This window comes from Oncorhynchus gorbuscha, linkage group LG14 (genome assembly GCF_021184085.1).
Source record: "Oncorhynchus gorbuscha isolate QuinsamMale2020 ecotype Even-year linkage group LG14, OgorEven_v1.0, whole genome shotgun sequence".
NCBI classification, from domain to species: domain Eukaryota; kingdom Metazoa; phylum Chordata; class Actinopteri; order Salmoniformes; family Salmonidae; genus Oncorhynchus; species Oncorhynchus gorbuscha.
In genome coordinates, this window is record NC_060186.1 from 28,093,668 (window position 1) to 28,111,499 (window position 17,832).

General features: G+C 40.0%; 1 protein-coding gene across 1 annotated transcript in view; it reads left to right on the plus strand.

Moving 5' to 3' along the window:
* Window positions 1-2,283: 2,283 nt before the first annotated feature.
* LOC123994738 (protein phosphatase 1H-like) overlaps window positions 2,284-17,832 on the plus strand; it is a 59,697-nt gene continuing 44,148 nt past the window's right edge. Inside the window, exon 1 of the mRNA XM_046297682.1 lies at window positions 2,284-2,798. Coding sequence (XP_046153638.1) covers window positions 2,569-2,798 — 230 coding nt within the window. The 5' untranslated portion in view covers window positions 2,284-2,568. The remainder of the gene's footprint in view (window positions 2,799-17,832) is intronic.

The window sequence follows — 17,832 nt, forward strand, 5'->3', positions numbered from 1 at the left end:
TCTTTAAAGTTCTGATACTCGTTAGTACACTCAGCCCTTGCCTCCCAGATAACCGTGCCCCACTCACGAGCCCGTCCAGTAAGGAGAGATATGACGTAGGCGATACGAGCTCTATCCCTAGAGTATGTGTTGGGCTGGAGAGAGAACACAATATCACACTGGGTGAGAAAGGAGCGGCATTCAGTGGGCTGCCCAGAGTAACACGGTGGGTTATTAATTCTTGGTTCCGGAGACTCAGAAGACCAGGAAGTAGCTGGTGGCTCGAGACGGAGATTGTGAAACTGTCTTGAGAGATCGGAGACCTGAGCGGCCAGGGTCTCAACGGCATGATGAGCAGCAGACAATTCCTGCTCGTGTCTGCCGAGCATCGCTCCCTGGATCTCGACGGCTGAGTTGCGAGGATCCGTAGTCGCTGGGTCCATTCTTGGTCGGATCCTTCTGTTATGCCGGTGAGTGAGGACCCAAAAGCGACTTAACAGAAACAGAGTTTATTCAAGTCCAAAACAGAAAACGACAAATCCTGAATCCATAACAGAAATCCTCTAGTCTGTAGAGGGGAAGGACAGGAGAAGCGGCCACAGACTGCAGGTCGCTTCGGGTAGGCGCAGGCCGTAGCTGACAGAGACACCTGCTCACACGCAGCATCTGATGAAGGCAAAAACACGACAGGACGGAACAAGAACACAGTACAGCAAACAAGGATCCGACCAGGACAGAAGCGGAAACAGAGGGAGAAATAGGGACTCTAATCAGAGGGCAAAATAGGGGACAGGTGTGAAAGAGTAAACGAGGTAGTTAGGAGAATGAGGAACAGCTGGGAGCAGGAACGGAACGATAGAGAGAGAGAGAGAGAGAGAGAGAGAGAGAGAGAGAGAGAGAGAGAGAGAGAGAGAGAGAGAGAGAGAGAGAGAGAGAGAGAGAGAGAGAGAGAGAGAGAGAGAGAGAGAGAGAGAGAGGGAAAGAACCTAATAAGACCAGCAGGGGGAAACGAATAGAAGAGAAAGCATAGGGACAAGACATGACAATCTATGACAAAACATGACACCTAATACCTAGATGTTTTGAGGGGTAAGACTATTCAACAGAGAACCATCTACTATATTTTGATCAACATGACATGAGCAATTGATAATGTGGGAAAAAAGCTGACACTTGTACATTATCAATTGCAATTTGTTCAAAGGAATAAGAAATTGCTTTAATGATGTGCACAAGTGACTAGATGATTTGGAATTTGTAGAAGTAGTATCAAGAATTGCACTTTTGATCTAAGAAATGCACCAAAGCGACTGAGAAAAACTGTAATCAGCGATTTCCCAGCCATCCTCACTATAGACTGTAAAAAATAATTGTCATGCACTGTTGCACCTACAATACTAATCTAGTGAGCAGTATTGGTGCTTTCAAGACAACTGGGAACTCTGAAACAAATTAGGTAAAATCATGGCGTTAGTGATCTTCAGGTCGGAAAGTCGGAGCTCTAGAAAGATGCCAGAATTTCTAAGTTGGATGACCATTGAAAGCGATTGTTCCCAGTCCAAGCTTGTTTTCTTTCGAGATCCCAGTTGTCTTGAACGCACTGAAGTCGGAAGTCAGAGATTTACAAGTTCCAAGATCTGAGTTCTCAGTTGTTTTGAATGCAGCATATTACCAGGGTTCCACCTCTATTGAGAACTTCCCCAGGCCTACCCATATTAGGGAAGCCTGGTTCTCCGTGAGGCTATCATTAAATACATATTTTTGATTTCAAGTGTAATGTTTGGGCGTTTCCATGAAACACAGAAGAACAGTTAATGTTTTTATTTTTGTCACTGTTAGCTACTACTAGCTAGCATGACTTGTCGCCAGTAACCAGGTAGGGCTAGCTAGTGCCAGCTAGTGCATTTTGGCATATTGCGGACCCAATTATAATAACACACAGGGGAGCAACTTTCACTGGGGACAACATTCAGAAATTGCATTTCTGTCTCCATATTTATAATTTGAATGTGATACCAAACAAGGCAACAGTGTTTTTTAGGACCATGCAGACCCCCCGATTGGTCAGGTAGGGTGTTTTGAAGTGTTTAACCAACTGGATAGAACATTTATAAAAATAAAATAAAAATATAGATATATAAATGCCCCCCCCATTTCTGAAACCAAAGTTGCCCCATGATAACTCACACCTCTGGGAAAGTCCACGATGTGTGTAAGTCCAGGTTGTCCCTTGTCTCCAGGTTGTAGACGTTGTCTACAATGCTCAAGATCACAGGATAAGTGATACCTTTGGCCCTCAACTGTTAGTCAACCCTATAGCTCAATGCTCGTGCGGTGGCCTTGGCGACCAAATCCAGCAGCTTGATAGGCTGGAATCACATGACTCTGTTAATCGCGAGTGTATTTCCGCGTCCACAAGGGGACTTTAGCTCTCTCTCCAGCGGCTTTGAATAAAATCCTGAATAGGAGGAGGTATTTTTTGCATCCTTCGCGCTGTCGTCGAAACGTGTCGCCGAGCTGGGGGGAAATTCGGGAAAGGGGAGCCGCTCTGGAGCACCGCACAGCACCGACACACGACGCGGCACAAACATGCTCACTCGGGTTAAATCTGCGGTGGCCAATTTCATGGGAGGCGTTGTGGCTGGTGGCGCTGAAGGTGACTATTCCGGATCAGAACTGCCGCTGAAATTCCCATACACGAGACCCGAGTTCCTAGGACTGACCCAGGATGAAATCGAGTGCTCCGCAGATCACATAGGACGGCCGATTCTCATCCCCAAAGAGACGAAGAGATTGCCGTGGGCCACTGGTTACGCAGAGTAAGTACATTAGCCTAAACTGATGTAGCCTATAGATACGTCCATCTTCCAATATTTGTCAACCCTTTCTTTAGTTTCATTGCAAGGCTGCACCCATAGCCCATCGCTGCCTCAGCATCCGCTGGCTTTTACAGATAACGGTTTTGGAACTAGATTCAATTGCGTGCCACGTAATAGAATGAAACATGTAGGCTATTGCCTATCGTAGATTTGTGGTGTGTGTCACAGTCCAATATGTTATTCGCATGAAACAGATAGAGAGAGTGTATGCATGTATGAGGATGGAGGAGAGAAGACAGCATCTGGGAATTATCATGTTATTTGTGGCCATGGAGTTTGCGTGCCGCTGACAGCTCCTTGCCTGTCTGCTCCCACGCACAGCTCAGCTCAGCTCAGACGCAAGAGAATAAACCTTCCAATGTAGCCTGCTCATCTGTAGATAGATGTAGGCCTAGTAGAATGTATGCACACATGACTGTAAGTCGCTTTGGATAAAAGCGTCTGCTAAATGGCATATATTATTATTATTATTATTATTAATAGAAATTCATTGTGTAGACCCATGCATTTATTGGAAACGAAAACAATCATGAAGTCCTAACTTAAATGTGTGATAATAGCGAAATGTTTGCCATAATAGCTCATTGAAATAGCCTAATCCGTTTTCTTTATGCAGTTATTTTATACTGCACACTATGCTGATTTTAATGGCCCACATGTTTCATTCTCCCATTTATCGCCTGTTCTCCGCAAGTCAACATCAACAGGGCGAAATTCTATCAGATCTCACTCAGTTACATCATCCAATATGCAGCAGTTTTCCACTTCAGAAAAGGGGGCTAGCTCTCATCAGCCCTGGGAGCTGCGGTGTGTGAGTAAAATCACTGGGATAGCCAAACCAAAAAAATAGCTATAATTTGGTTACAACCTATTGTGTTGTGACAATTGCATTGTTTGCTTTATAACCTGTTAGTTCATATGCCTTGTTACCATGATATATATATACATACATACATACATACATACATACATACATACATACATACATACATACATACATACATACATACATACATACATACATACATACATACATACATTTATTTGCAAATTATGGTGGAAAATAAGTATTTGGTCAATAACAAAAGTTTATCTCAATACTTTGTTTACATACCCTTTGTTGGCAATGACAGAGGTGAAGACTTTTGACAAGGTTTTCACACACTGTTGCTGGTATTTTGGCCCATTCCTCCATGCAGATCTCCTCTAGAGCAGTGATGTTTTGGGGCTGTCGCTGGGCAACACAGACTTTCAACTCCCTCCAAAGATTTTCTATCTGGAGACTGGCTAGGCCACTCCAGGACCTTGAAATGCTTCTTACGAAGCCACTCCTTTGTTGCCCGGGCGGTGTGTTTGGGATCATTGTCATGCTGAAAGACCCAGCCACGTTTCATCTTCAATGCCCTTGCTGATGGTAGGCTTTGTTACTTTGGTCCCAGCTCTCTGCAGGTCATTCACTAGGTCCCCCCGTGTGGTTCTGGGATTTTTGCTCACCGTTCTTGTGATCATTTTGACCCCACGGGGTGAGATCTTGCGTGGAGCCCCAGATCGAGGGAGATTATCAGTGGTCTTGTATGTCTTCCATTTCCTAATAATTGCTTCCACAGTGGATTTCTTCAAACCAAGCTGCTTACCTATTGCAGATTCAGTCTTCCCAGCCTGGTGCAGGTCTACAATTTTGTTTCTGGTGTCCTTTGACAGCTCTTTCGTCTTGGCCCTAGTGGAGTTTGGAGTGTGACTGTTTGAGGTTGTGGACAGGTGTCTTTTATACTGATAACAAGTTCAAACAAGTGCCATTAATACAGGTAACGAGTGGAGGACAGAGGAGCCTCTTAAAGAAGAAGTTACAGGTCTGTGAGAGCCAGAAATCTTTCTTGTTTGTAGGTGACCAAATACTTATTTACCACCATAATTTGCAAATAAATTCATAAAACATCCTACAATGTGATTTTCTGGATTTTTCCCCCTTCATTTTGTCTGTCATACTTGAAGTGTACCTATGATGAAAATTACAGGCCTCTCTCATATTTTTAAGTGGGAGAACTTGCACAATTGGTGGCTGACTAAATACTTTTTTGCCTCACTGTATATATATATTGGTCTCCCGAGTGGCGCAGGGTCAAAGGCACAGCATCTCAGTACAAGAGGCTTCACTACAGTCCCTGGGTTGAATCCAGGCTGCATCACATCTGGCCGTGATTGGGAGTCCCTTAGGATGGTGCACAATTAGCAGAACGTTGTCTGGGTTTGGCCGGGGTAGGCTGTCATTGTAAATTAGAATTTGTCCTTAAATGACTTGCCAAGTTAAATAAAAAAAAGACAAGAAGAAGACACAGTTGCAGAATAAATTCAACCACACCTTTGTTTCATCACAAAACTGGAGAGCATCTTCTGGTTGGTGAAATACACCAACCATATTGCATGTAGCAAACAGTTACATGACCTACAGAATGGTCAAGCAAGTTCATGTTTACGAAATTTTACGAAACATCTATTGGTTTAAAACCATGGAGAGTTACCACAAGACGCAAAGAAAACAGGAGCGGCCTCCACTATTCCAGCCCCATTTCAACTTCAACATCATCAAATCTCCTATGCAGTGGTGACCCGTCATTGAGCCCCACATCTTTAGCAACAAAATATATATATACACTGCTCAAAAAAATAAAGGGAACACTTAAACAACACAATGTAACTCCAAGTCAATCACACTTCTGTGAAATCAAACTGTCCACTTAGGAAGCAACACTGATTGACAATAAATTTCACATGCTGTTGTGCAAATGGAATAGACAACAGGTGGAAATTATAGGCAATTAGCAAGACACCCCCAATAAAGGAGTGGTTCTGCAGCTGATAACCACAGACCACTTCTCAGTTCCTATGCTTCCTGGCTGATGTTTTGGTCACTTTTGAATGCTGGCGGTGCTTTCACTCTAGTGGTAGCATGAGACGGAGTCTACAACCCACACAAGTGGCTCAGGTAGTGCAGCTCATCCAGGATGGAACATCAATGCGAGCTGTGGCAAGAAGGTTTGCTGTGTCTGTCAGCGTAGTGTCCAGAGCATGGAGGCGCTACCAGGAGACAGGCCAGTACATCAGGAGACGTGGAGGAGGCCGTAGGAGGGCAACAACCCAGCAGCAGGACCGCTACCTCCGCCTTTGTGCAAGGAGGAGCAGGAGGAGCACTGCAAAATTACCTCCAGCAGGCCACAAATGTGCATGTGTCTGCTCAAATGGTCAGAAACAGACTCTGAGGGTGGTATGAGGGCCCGACGTGCACAGGTGGGGATTGTGTTTATAGCCCAACACCGTGTAGGACGTTTGGCATTTGCCAGAGAACACCAAGATTGGCAAATTCGCCACTGGCGCCCTGTGCTCTTCACAGATGAAAGCAGGTTCACACTGAGCACATGTGACAGACGTGACAGTCTGGAGACGCCGTGTAGAATGTTCTGCTGCCTGCAACATCCTCCAGCATGACCGGTTTGGCGGTGGGTCAGTCATGGTGTGGGGTGGCATTTCTTTGGGGGGCTGCACAGTCCTCCATGTGCTCGCCAGCGGTAGCCTGACTGCCATTAGGTACCGAGATGAGATCCTCAGACCCCTTGTGAGACCATATGCTGGTGCGGTTGGCCCTGGGTTCGTCCTAATGCAAGACAATGCTGGACAATCATATGGCTGGAGTGTGTCAGCAGTTCCTGCAAGAGGAAGGCATTGATGCTATGGACTGGCCGCGTTCCCCAGACCTGAATCCAATTGAGCACATCTGGGACATCATGTCTCGCTCCATCCACCAACGCCACGTTGCACCACAGACTGTCCAGGAGTTGGCGGATACTTTAGTCCAGGTCTGGGAGGAGATCCCACAGGAGACCATCCGCCACCTCACTCGGAGCGTGCCCAGGCGTTGTAGGGAGGTCATACAAGCACACGGAGGCCACACACACTACTGAGCCTCATTTGGACTTGTTTTAAGGACATTACATCAAAGTTGGATCAGCCTGTAGTGTGGTTTTCCACTTTAATTTTGAGTGTGACTCCAAATCCAGACCTCCATGGGTTGATACATTTGATTTCCATTGATAATTTGTGTGATTTTGTTGTCAGCACAATCAACTATGTAAAGAAAAAAGTATTTAATAAGAATATTTCATTCATTCAGATTTAGGATGTGTTATTTTGAGCAGTGTATATGTTCTTAAATATATATATTTATCAATTTAAACAGTAACCCTTTTCTCTCCTATCTTTCAAATACCACTAAGCGTCTCACTGTTTGACTTTATCTAAAATCATTGATTTGAGAAAAAACTTGTCTGAGTGGCAATCTCTAAAGCCCTTACATTTCCTTAATCAATCTATCTTGATCCTAACAATAATCATAAATCATCACAGATGTTATATATCCCTGTTAAATTTAATACTAAACTAAAAACCTCATAGTCAAACAAAGCCAAAACAAATGCTAACCATATCAAATCCTTCCTACACTAATAAGCTATTTCCTTCAGGGATCCACAGTATTTCTTTCTGACAATAACATGAATTAACCTTAAAATCAGTTTCATCAATAAATAAAAATATGCTGCATAGTGTGGAATACCTTATCTACAGTAATTTATCATCCCTAAGAAATGAAACTTATTTATTTTCATTAATAATTTTTAATGCTTATAAAATCACTATTTTTCTATGTAATATCCTGCCCTATTGGCTTAATATATATCCTATCCAAACTTCAATGTATCTTATCTCCCCCTAATTATTATCAATGATAAATAGGATTTTTTTTCTGTTGAAATACCAAATCAATAATAGCCCATTCAAGAACTTCACAGCCAATGTTGTAAAACAGAATCCTGAACCACTTTCTCATCTGTGGTTCAAACTATAATTATATCCCAAAACTATAAACTCCATTATAATTAATTTACCTTAAAACTAGTATCCCAAATGACCACAAATTCATTATACAAATGGCTCTCCCCTGAGGCTGATCAGACCCCAAGAGATAGCCATTAAAAGGTCATACCACCCTTTTTATAGTCATGTTCCATAGCACATTAGACATATTAAAGAACCCTTTATCCTTAAAATAAAATCAAATTCACTTGTGTAATTAAAACTCAGAAAATAAAAACTCAGTAAATTCCATACGTGAGCGTGCCCCTTTAAAATACCTTTGCACTAAAACAAATAGTCCTAGCAAATGTTTTAAGTGTGTATATTTGCAAACCTTAATGAAAAACAAAAACTTCCAGGCCTTTTTCAATTTGGTCGTTTGTGGCCTCAATCTCACTCACCCACTCTCCCCAAGCTTATAGTCCCAGGAAACATCTAAAATAGAGACAATAAAACTCCCATTCTCCCAGAAAAACACAAAACGCCTAACTAGCATTCACTATGCTACATCGATTCAGAAACTCAAATCTCCCTTTCTCACAGCCAAATATAGTCCAATAAACGCCAGAAATCAATGATTCCCACCTAGCGAATCTGCTGCTGGTTTTTTAGCATCTTTCCTGACTACCCTGACAACTTACAGCTACTTTTAAAAATGTATTTGTAAATGTATTATCAACTTTTAAAAAGTGACTTAAAACAATAATGCACACATTTTCCCTCTAAATGACACAAACAATTTTCTCTGTCACGACAAAAGTGCCTTGCGAGTGATGTCATCAACAGGCGCTCAACCTAGACCCAAGCCGCAACGACTTTCAATGAATTGTAAATAATTGTTGGCTGTCTGCAGCAACAGTAGTATGGGTTCCATAAACCAAACCTAATTCATCACATCTGTTGAATCTTGAATTAGAATTTACAACATCAATCAACATCTCTCATCTCTCAATTCGCTAAATATATAAGAACATTTCGATGGGCACAAATCTATCGTAATTGTCTCTTCATTATTATTTAGAATGAATTAGATTTAAGTAACTGCCTCGTCTTAAGAGCGTCTGCTAAATGACTTAAATGTAATGTAATGTAATGTCTTTGATTCAGCATTTTAATTACGACTCTATTCCCAATACATTATTCAAACCGATCATTTAGTGAACAGACATCATCTTGTATCACAATTTGCTTCGTTATTATTTTAAACTGAATGAATTAGTCTATTAATTTAACCTAAACAATCTATTAAAAACGTAAAATTTATCCCTTCTATCAATTTGAACCAAAAAAACAATTAAAACGTTCAGTTTATATCTTATACAAACACTAGCAACCATATCTTTCTCGGCAAAACATACAATTAGTTGAATTACAATCAAAAACTCTGAATTTAGTCAACGCCTTGGCTGGGAACCAAACCTGTGACTCCAGCTTGGAAGGCAGCTATGCTCACCACTATACCACCGACGCTATGTAAATGACTAAGATTCTCCGCAAAAAATACCCATTTTACAATTTTCTGTATTCGTAACTCTGGCATCAGGACAACAGAAAATAGACCTAATTTAAAAGCCCAAAGTTTTCCTCAGCGGGGATTCTCATTAATCTCGCTCTCTTTGTATCTGACCCCTTTTTTTCGCCTCTGATTGTCGCCTCTGATCTTCCCCTCAGATAAATTACAATCTTGGTGGTAAACGTTTGCAGGGGCGTTACACTCTCAGGCGAAATGTCCAGTTTCGTTACAATCAAAACATTTGATCTTTTTCTTTTGACTCACCCTATCCACTTTTCTCGACTTTTTTTCCTTTTTCTACCTCTATTATCCCTCCCTCGGCTTCAGCAGCCTTCACATATATTGGTGGTGATATTGCAGGTCGCTCCTGCAGCCGTATTCTCACAACCACTATTTCATCGATAAGATTACCTCTGTATTCTTGGTATACTCGAGAAGGATATAGTTTGTTACCCTCACCCCCGCCCAATTGGCTAACTTTTTCATCTGCGGGAGTGGAGGGCAGCGCATCTTGGCTCTTTTTGGGTTTCCTCCTATTTTCACCCTCAACTCTTTTTTTTGCTACTGAAAGCCAAACTCCGGCTGTGTATAACCCCTGTTTATTCTGCTTCTTCACGTCGTTTCCACATTCCGTATGTATCTGCTTTATAAGCAACTCTAATTTTTCAACATTTTTCAACATTCATCATTCAACATTCATCAAATTCATACTGCTTACTCCATTTTGGACAGAATTCTATGTTTCTCTTATCTTTCTGCTCCATCCACCGTTGGTCCCCTGTTAACACCGGGACCTCCTTTGAGGATTTACTTCCCATGTTTGATAAATCCTTGCCTTTACTAGTAGCTATGGTATTTAATCACTTATCTATGCCTTTCAATGTTTTACCTTCTATGTGTGTATATTACTATGATCCATAAATGTGCTGTATACCGTTACCTAGTTACAATCTATGTGTATGCATTTCTATGATTCTCTTCCCTGGAAACGTATCCATAGCGTTGCTATCGACCGGACATTAGATCTCACTTCCACATCTATCAGTTATTACCCAGGGGACACACATCCCTGGTTAAACTCCGGTTGTATTTATCCAATCTCACTCCGCTTTTTTTGAGTTTCCCTCCCACTCCTTTGGATATTATTTCTTTCTGTATTGAATAGGTTAAGTTATTCCGTTCGCCTAGGATTACCCTGCCTTCTCACCAAGCCTAATGTATCCTCATTTAGGTCTTTTGAATTAATGCTTATCCTGTTTGTACAAAACGACCGTCCTATCTAACAAAACTTACTATATCCCACCCTTAATAACCCTTCGGCTTGCAAAACCAGGATCTATTAATTAAGTTCTATTTTATTTACGGTAGTGCACCTTACCACAGGTAATGTCAGACCTGTCACACTGTCATGTTCTGACCTTTATTTCCTTTGTTTTGTCATTATTTAGTATGGTCAGGGCGTAAGTTGGGGTGGGCAGTCTGTTTGTTTTTCTATGATTTGGGGATTTCTATGTTTCGGCCTAGTATGGTTCTCAATCAGAGGCAGGTGTCATTAGTTGTCTCTGATTTGAGAATCATAGTTAGGTAGCCTGGGTTTCACTGTTTGTTTGTGGGTTATTGTCTATGTTAGTTGCTTGTCAGCACAGTTCTTATGATAGCTTCACGGTCGTTATTTGTTTATTGTTTTTGTACAGTTTACTTGGTGTTTTTCGTCATCTATTAAATGATGCATTCACACCACGCTGCGCTTTGGTCCGCTTCTTACGCCGATCGTGACACACACACAATCCTTGTATATTGGTCATACAAGTAACCCAACACATCTGTTTGGAATAGCGAAGCTACTATTATTTATCAAATCTAAATATTTTTAGAACAACAAATCAAAGATAACTTTCATCATTCCTCCCAAATTCGAGAATAAAGACTATTTACCGTCGTCCTGTAGACTGGGAAAAGCAATGCCAGTTCGATTCCGTCACCTTCTCTGTCGCCCTTAGATCTAATACCGGCCTGTTCTTTTAAACCTCAATTCAGAGGCCAGGTCTTTAAATAACGAGTCCAGACCCGTTCTGTGCACACCTCTCCCTTCGGACGACAGAGGCAAGTTTGTGGAATTCGCTCGTAGGACCAATTGTTACTGTAATTTAGTTATTCCAATATGTTTTCATTAATTGAATTCCCTTCATCTATTTTATGAGAATTTGTAAGATTCTTGTTTGCATAAAATAGACGGAGACCAGTCTTATCAATAATAGATAATATAATTTATTCTTGGAGCGCGCTGCCACGTTACCACGAGCAACAGTTTATATACAATAACATGACGTCATTTCATTGCTTCTAGAATGAATCCCCTCCTCCCGAACTAGAATTAAGTGAGTTTAAAAGTTCATTCCAACTCACTAACACACACAGAGGACACACAACATAACTGAATTAACTCTTGACCCCTCACCATTATGGATCACCACTTAGCTGACAGTTCTAATTAACAGAAAACCTAGGAATGCACTCACTGCCTTATCTAAAACACCCCAGAGCTAAGTTTTGTCAGTTCAAACATATTTTAACTACCTTATCTGCTTACTTAATCCACAACCCATTCCTCTCTGCCTAGTGGGAATGGTGTTCATTAACTTTAATTACTCCTTGTCCGTGTCACACAATCCCTTCTTATGAACTCATATTGTTAATCAGATATAATAAAACAGAGTATAAGTTTACTTAGTTACAGATCCATTTGAAATTAGAATATTGTTTAGTCATTTATTCCTAATTTTCCTAACATCAACGTCTTGACTATATTTCCTATTCGTTTTGCAACTAATTTCATGTATGTTTTCATGGACAACAAGGACATTTCTAAGTGACCCCAAACTTTTGAAGGTATTGTATATGGAACATGCATCTGTTTATGTATTGTACATGTGTACCTCACTCAGCTTTCAACTCAGGTTGCATGGCCTTAACTTATGTATGGAATACTATGTGATAGGTGCGTGTGTAACCGTATATAAAGTATGCTAATGTTTGGTGTGAATTGTGATAGACGAATCAGAATTAGTTAGATAACATTGATAAATAAGATGTTTTATTTACATAATAATGCTTATGTGAGATATTTGTCATTAGGATGTCTTCTTTTTGGATGATACTGTTGGCAGTTTGCAGTTGTCATGTATTGTCATATATTGTCATGTCTTGTCCCTGTGCTTTCTCTTCTATTCGTTTCCCCCTGCTGGTCTTATTAGGTTTCTTTCCCTCTCTCTATCCCTCTCTCTCTCTATCGTTCCGTTCCTGCTCCCAGCTGTTCCTCATTCTCCTAACGACCTCGTTTACTCTTTCACACCTGTCCCCTATTTTGCCCTCTGATTAAGTCTCTATTTCTCTCTCTGTTTCTGCTTCTGTCCTTGTCGGATCCTTGTTTGCTGTTTACTGTGTTGTTAAATAAACTCAGTTTCTGTTAAGTCGCTTTTGGGTCCTCACTCATTTGCATAACAGCAGTTATCCCTTCTCTGCTAGGGCTCAGTTACTTGGGGCCCAGAGAGGGGAGAGGTCAGGTTAGTCTTATCTGTGAATGTGTCTGTAACTATTCCTAAACCATGTGAAGGGATGGCGTGATTAATGGGGAACCAGTTAGTTGTCTCCACAATGTCTGTGTGCCAGTCACTCCTCTCCGTGAGCTTGTCCAGGAGGGATTGTATTTGAGATGGGGGTATCTAGAATTGACAATAGATATATGCCATTGGATGAGGTAATGTTTTGGTACTATGTTATACCAAGAACGAGAACTAGAACCTCGTTTTAGGAAAGCAAACTGAACGATAATTTATAGCTAATGCTGTCTGGCTATGGGATACTCCTCTCTCAAGTAAAGTCTTCCTTTGTAATGTTCTTAAGATCTGTTATTTGTCATGTGAGTTGAGATGGGTATGTCTTGGCTATAAATTATACTAAGAACTGTTTTCTAAGCACTCTCAGAGAATTCATTTATAGACACTGAATTGATCTGAGAGTCACAGGGCAATGGTGAAGCTCATATAATTAAATATGGACTTTATGATATAACTCTGACTTGTGTGTGGTTTGCTCTCTCATGATTTGGTAATACAGGAGATTTCCACGACAGAAGGCATTTGGGAAGTGGTGTAAAGTACTACTTAAGTATTTTGGGGGGTATCGGTACATTACTTTACTATTTATACTTTTGGAAACTTTTACTACATTCCGAAAGAAAATAATGTACTTTTTACTCCATACATTTTCCCTTACACCCAAAAGTACTCATATACATTTTGACAGGAAAATTGTCAAATTCACACACTTATCAAGAGAACATCCCTGGTCATCCCTACTGCATCTGATCTGGCAGACTCACTAAACACAAATGCTTTGTTTGTAAATTATGTCTGAGTGTTGGAGTGTGCCCCTGGCTATCCATCAATAAAAATAACAAAAAACTCTACCGTCTGGTTTTATATAAGGAATTTGAAATGATTTATACTTTTACTCAAGTACGACAATTTAGTACTTTTTCCACGACTGGATGTGGCTGGGGGTTATAGCGTTTCTTTCACATGACCCATCAATTTAGACAAGCGTGTCTGGATAAGTGTCATCTAATATTCAGAAAATATTTTCATCCATTTTCATTACTTTCTGTTTGCCTGGAATGTTTCCTTATTGTAGAGTACAACCACTTTTAGTCTTAATCTTTGCTACACTACTCACTGTTTAGCACATGACCTCACATGTGAATCCTTAAAGAGATGGGTTGAGCTGGCTTAAGAGGGTGTGAACTATGCTGAATGGGTGTAGACAAAGGAGAGCTCTCCCGTAGGTACCAAAACATTAAAATGCCCTTTTCTCAAAAGTGAGTTTACAAGTTTATCAACTTTCAAAGCAGAATTACTTTCCCATTGTTCCTCAACAATGCAGTGTATGATATACCATTTTGTAGCTCGGAGTCTCTAATTTTATCCAATGCAACAACAACAAAAAACCATTTCAAATTTTACTACATAAGACTGATTTGAGCCGGTCAGTCACATATGCCCTTTTTAGTTATCCTACATTTTTGACTTAATGTACAGGGAGAACACTGTAAGAATGGCCCATGTTCTGAATTCTGTCCCTGTACATTTCAAAAGTGCTGAACAAATAGTTATATTGACTCCGTCCGTCCTAGCTCGTTCATTAATGTCTTAATCGAAATTACGGATTGCCTCTTATTCGCTTGTTGTCCCCTTATGCCGTAGTTTGTACATCTCAATTGTCAGTAGAAACCATTGGCATTCCGCTACTCCTCTGTAACATATTTTGAGGCGTGCTTTGTATGAGGCTATATTTGTTGTACCCATTAGTGTGACTGCTGTACTCCACAGAATACAGTGCAATACCATATTTTTTAAATCTAAAATCTTTGATCTGTAAATCTACAGTAACTTCCTGGCTACTGCGCTGCCAGTAATTTACTGTAATTCAGCACTACCCCACAGACTACAGTACCATGCTGTATTTTTGATATCTGAAAACCTTTTTCTCTAAATCTACTGTGATTTACTGGCTACTGTGCTGCCAGTAATTTGCTGTAACTCAATAGCACCACACAGAATATAGTACCAAACGGTATTTTTTTGAGTGCCAAAAACATTTTGAACATTAGTGGGTGCATGATATTGTTGATTCTGTCTCATTAATATGTTTTGTGTCTTGTGAGGGGCTATATTTGTTGCGCTGTTAGTGAGAGTGTTGTACCAATTTAACGGAAATGTGGTAGTAGTTCTCGAACAATGTAATGTGTATAAGGAACATATCAGAGTGGCAGCAAGACTCAAACCGTAAATAGTTGAGTGTTTAGTCCCTGCTACTTTAGAAGCCATTGTTAAGACCTTTACAAGTGCAAGTGATATAAAGCACCACATATTATTGGTATGCTGTAATATATGATTACGTATTCACTGTTAGCAATTGCTGTAATTTTATTAGATTACTATTTAACAAAGTACTGTATTATTTACTGCAGCATTCTGTAAATTACGGTGCACAGTGGACACATTTTGTGGGAGGGTAAAGAGTTGCTGGCTCATTAACCAATTTCGAGGCATGCCTTGTAAGTGGCGCTATTTGTTGCAACCATTAGTAAGAATCCTGTACCAATTTTAATTATATATAGTAGCAGTGCCCTAACACTTTTGTATGGTTATAGGGGACAGATCGAAATGTCAGCAAGGTTTAAACCTTAAGGTTGAGTGGTTTGCTCTGTAATCACTGCCAGTTTGGGAGACTTTGTTTAGGCCTCTATGACTGCAAGTGATAGTAAAACCAAATATCCTGTAATATACAAATGCCTAATAGCCAACCTGCTTGCACCAATCCCATGTAATTACAGTCAACTACTGTTAAATACTAATATTAAGTTTACAGTAGCATTTAATTTCTACAAGTATAGTAGGATAATTTTACACTATTGTGATGTCCTTTTAATCAACCTTAGTTTAATGCACTGATTGTAAATTGATTTGGACAAGAGCGTCTGCTAAATTATGTAATTGGAGGAGGGCTGATAATCGGCAGTAATGAGTAATCTGACAATTTGACTGTCTGATCTGGAAGAAACTGTGGGGTTCATCCAGACTACTCCATACCATTGTTTTTCTCCTTGTGGCCTTCTGGCTGTTTTCTCAATCATAACCTCACACAATCCTTGGAGCCACTAGAGTAATCACATTGTGGCCTAGCATCCCTGAGACTCATTGAGCTATCAGTGAAGAGGAGAGAAGTGTTTGACTGACAGAGCTGACACTATCTCTCTCGCTCTGTCTGATCCTTGGGTGATTTTCACACACACAAAGACACACACACACACACAAGGTTTCAGAAACAAGGTTTCAGAAACAAGGTTTCTGCTCTGAGCAGTAGATATTGAGTATGGGTGATGCTGCTACATTTGCAGAGCAGACACCCACAGACTGGTGCTACAGTGAGGTTCAAAAGTATTTGAACAGTGACAGTTTATTGTTGTTGTTTTGGCTTTCTACCGCAGCACTTTGGATTTGAAATTATACAATGACTATAACTATATGTGCAGACTGTCGGCTTTAATTTGAGGTATTTCCATCCATATTCCCCCATTTTAGGGAACCAAAAGTATTTGGTCAAATTCACGTGTATATATATATATATATATATATATATATATATATATATATATATAATCACAAAAGTGAGTACACCCTTCACATTTTTGTAAATATTTGAGTATATCTTTTCATGTGACAACACTGAAGAAATGACACTTTGCTACAATGTAAAGTAGTGAGTGTACAGCTTGTATAACAGTGTAAATTTGCTGTCCCCTCAAAATAACTCAACACACAGCGTTATGCTAATTAGTGTCAGTTGATGATTACGCTCCCGGATCCGGGATTGGTAGTTACAAGAGGTTATTAATTAATGTCTAAACCGCTGGCAACAAAAGTGAGTACACCCCTAACTGTTCGAAGAAGTATGGATCATCCTGATTTTGACCATATAGATTAATGAGACAAATCTCTTTTTCATCGACTTTCATATTCAAAAAGATCATTCCTAACTATTTGCACATTCAAATCAAAATGTAAGTTAATTAATAACACACCTTTGAGTTCCTTTGTCCATGACAGAAAATTATTTCACCACCCCATTCCTTTTTCCACACAACTTCATCAAGGATGTAGAGTGAGTTTCCTGTAAACAGTATATGTTATATTCCTTTATATATGTATATATTATATTCCCACATAAAGACTGATCTTCTTTTTTATAATCTGCTAAACCATTACAATTATAAGTAGCTATACTTATTTCACCCCTTACCATAAATAGATACTATTCTCAGTCTAAATTTACCATAATTAGTGCTTGTAAAGATAGTGCCATCAGAGGTATTATGGCAGTCAAAACTAGAGCTTTCAACTGTCTGATATTTAGAATTCAAGAAATAGGTTCTAGCAATATATGTTTTATTCTCTTGCCTGTTTGCCTGTGAGCCAATGCCACAGATGTTAGAAAAGTGAGACAAAATACTGTGTGTAGTAAATCTGAGTAAGTTGAAGTGAATGATATTGGATGCGATTTAGTGAGAGTGTGTACGATGTCTATATAAGAGTAAGACTATAATGCGTGCTGTCCAAATAAATAATAACCCCGCCAATTTGCATGGTTGAGTGTCTACGTGTGTAACATGTAGTGCATATAGCCTTAATATTCATGATGATAATTGTAATCGATATTGTATCACCATCATAGTTGAAATGAAATGTGCTAAGGTAAAAGGATAAACTCGTGAAAGAACTCTTAGATGGTATCTCCTTATAGGGGAAGGATGAGTCAGAGCTGTGCGTTTGCGCGCTCATGTTTGTCATCTGTCGCCTGTACGGCTGTAACTTCTTCTGGATGCTTTTACAAGACCAGTTTATGTTTTTTCCTGCTACACTCTTAGAAACAGGTTTAAATTTGTTCTTTAAACACTAGTCACCGTAGTGGTACCATGTAAGATACACCTTTGTACCT